Source organism: Mandrillus leucophaeus, unplaced genomic scaffold (assembly GCF_000951045.1).
Source record: "Mandrillus leucophaeus isolate KB7577 unplaced genomic scaffold, Mleu.le_1.0 Scaffold230, whole genome shotgun sequence".
NCBI lineage: Eukaryota > Metazoa > Chordata > Mammalia > Primates > Cercopithecidae > Mandrillus > Mandrillus leucophaeus.
In genome coordinates, this window is record NW_012102366.1 from 476,596 (window position 1) to 479,411 (window position 2,816).

Consider the following 2,816-nt stretch of genomic DNA (forward strand, 5'->3'; position numbering starts at 1 on the left):
GGCCAGATCCTGGGCAGGGGCGGGGCCTCATGCCTCCAGGGCCCGCCTACCCGACCGAGCCCCGGGAGTGGGCGGGGCTAACCCCTCCCAGGTCTCCCTGACCCCAGAGCTCAGGTGGGAGCCGGGCGGGACCTCACCTGGCCGCCTTCGTTCTCGATGCCAGCCAGGAAGATGGTGGAGCCCACGAAGAGGCAGATGCAGAGGTGCAGGTGTATGGTGGTGCGCGAGCCCTGGATGGGCCGCACCAGCAGGAAGGTGAGGATGCACAGCAGCAGGCAGAAGAGTGACAGCGCCAGTCCCACCCTGGTGATCAGGGTCAGCTTCCAGTCCTAGGAGTGGCACCGGGTGCTCAGGGTTCCTTCAGGGCCTGAGGCCTTTCTGCCCTCTTTGTGGTCCCTTTTCCGCCAACACTCTGACGGACCCACCTCTCTGACCTCCTCCCTTGTCCCTCCTAGATCTGGCCACACTTACCAGCTGGCAGGGGAGTCTACGGATTTCACATTTTTGTGCTTGCTGGGCCTATGGCCTGGACCACAGGCGCTCCCCTTCTCTGCCTAATTGCTGTTTTCGACAAGGCCCAGCTTAACTATGGATTCTACTGAAGTCACATACAGAAAGTGGTGCTCCAGGCTGAGTGCAGTGGCTTACGCCTGTAATCCTAGCACTTTGAGAGGCTGAGGTGGGCGGATCACCTGAAGTCAGGAGTTCGAGACCAGCCTGCCCAACATGGTGAAACCCCGCCTCTACTAAAAATACAAAAATTAGCTGGGCATGGTGGCGTGCACCTGTAATCCCAGCTACTTGGGAGGCTGAGGCAGGAGAATCGCTTGAACACGGGAGGCAGAGGTTGCAGTGAGCCAAGATCACACCACTGCACTCCAGCCTGGGCGACAGAGCAAGACTCTGTCTCAAAAAAAATAAAAATAAAAATAAAAATTTTAAAAGGCCGGCATGGTGGCTCACACCTGTAATCACAGCACTTAGGGAGGCCAAGGCGGGTGGATCACCTGAGGTCAGGAGTTCAAGACTAGCCCGGGCAACATGGTGAAACCCTGTCTCTATTAAAAATACAAACATTACTCAGGCATGGTGGTGCACGCCTGTAATCTCAGCTACTCAGGAGGCTAAGGCAGGAGAATCCCTTGAACCTCACTAGCTGAGATTGCGTCACTGCACTCCAGCCTGGACGACAGAGTGAGACTCCATCTGAAATAAAAAAGGCAAGTGGTGCTCCCTTGGAATGCTCTACACGGGGAGCTTTTACTTGACATCTCACAATTGGTACAGGATGGACAGGCAGAGGAGCTACTGGCTGCACCCGATGTATAGTTTCTGGGTTGTAGAGAAGAGGCCAGAGGAAGAGGATGTGAGGGGTGTGATGTGGGGACACCTGGGCTGTGCAACCATGCAGACATATCTGAGCAACCAGCAGGGCTCCATGGAGAACTAGCTGCCTGTCTGGTTGCTGCTGGACCTTGTTACCTGTGGGCGCTTGAGGATGGCCCCAGCTGCTCACCTCCAGGTCATAATGAGCCATGAGGATCGCAAAGCTGCTCAGGTGGCTGCATTGGCAGGTGGTGCTACCGTTCTTGCTGCCCAGCACCCGGCAGCCCTCAGTGGCCCAGTGCCCTCCCCTGTTGCTGTCACTCTTCCAGAAGGCACAGATCAGCTCCTGCCGTGGCCCAGGCATCACGTCCTGTGGGCAGATGGGGATGGTCAGAGAGGTTGGCCTGGAGCTCACTCTTAGGTCCTGGGCTTGCGCTGAGCCCAAGAGGGCTGCTTGTTTACTAGATGAGTATTGACTGAGCGCCTACTGAATGTAACAGTTTGGAGACACAGCAGTGAACGCCGCAGACACAAGCACCTACCCTTGTAAGGTTGACATAAGAGTGGGCGAGGAGGCCGGGCACGGTGGCTCACACCTGTAATCCCAGCACTTTGGGAGGCCGAGGCGGGCGGATCACCTGAGGTCAGGAGTTTGAGACCAGCCTGGCCAACATGGCAAAACCCCATCTCTTACTAAAAAATACAAAAATTAGCTGCGCGTGGTGGCAAGCACCTGTAATCCCAGCTACTTGGGAGTCCCAGGCAGGACAATCGCTTGAACCTGGGAGGTAGAGTTTGCGGTGAGCCGAGATTGAGCAACTGCACTCCAGCCTGGGTGGCAAGAGTGAAACTCCATTTCAAAAAAAAAAAAAAAAAGTGGGAGAGGCAGATTATGTCATAAACCTAATGAATAAGTAACATACATAGTACATTAGAAGGTGGCCAGGCGTGGTGGCTCTCGCCTGTAAGTAATTCCAGCACTTTGGAAGGCCAAGGTGAGAGGATTGCTTGAGGCCAGGAGTTTGAGACCAGCTTTGGCAACATAGCAAGACCTCCATCTCCATTAAAAAAAAAATGTTTTTTTTAATTAACTGGGCATAGTAGTGCACACTTAGAGTCCCAGCTACTTAGGAGGCTGAGGCAGGAGGATCACTGGAACCCAGGAATTCTAGACCATCCTGGGAAACATAGTGAGATCCCTGTCTCTATCAAAAATAAAAAAGTTAACTGGGAGTGGTAGTACATGCCTGTAGCCTCAGCTACTCAAAACTCTGAGGCCAGAGGAATGGATGGGTCCAGGAGTTCGAGGTTGCAGTGAGCTATAATCGCGCCACTGCACTCCAGCCTGGGCCACAGAGTGAGACCCTCCTGTCTAAAAATATAGATAAGTAAGAAAAGAAAGGCCGGGCGCGGTGGCTCAAGCCTGTAATCCCAGCACTTTGGGAGGCCGAGACGGGTGGATCACGAGGTCAGGAGATCGAGACCATCCT

General features: G+C 54.3%; 1 protein-coding gene across 1 annotated transcript in view; it reads right to left on the bottom strand.

Moving 5' to 3' along the window:
- The window catches only part of ADGRE5 (adhesion G protein-coupled receptor E5), a 27,740-nt gene that overhangs the window by 2,746 nt on the left and 22,178 nt on the right, over positions 1-2,816 (bottom strand). The window contains exons 12-13 of the mRNA XM_011981812.1: positions 1,517-1,761; positions 120-329 (exon numbers count right to left, since the gene is read on the bottom strand). Of these exons, the coding sequence (XP_011837202.1) occupies positions 120-329; positions 1,517-1,761 (455 nt within the window). The remainder of the gene's footprint in view (positions 1-119; positions 330-1,516; positions 1,762-2,816) is intronic.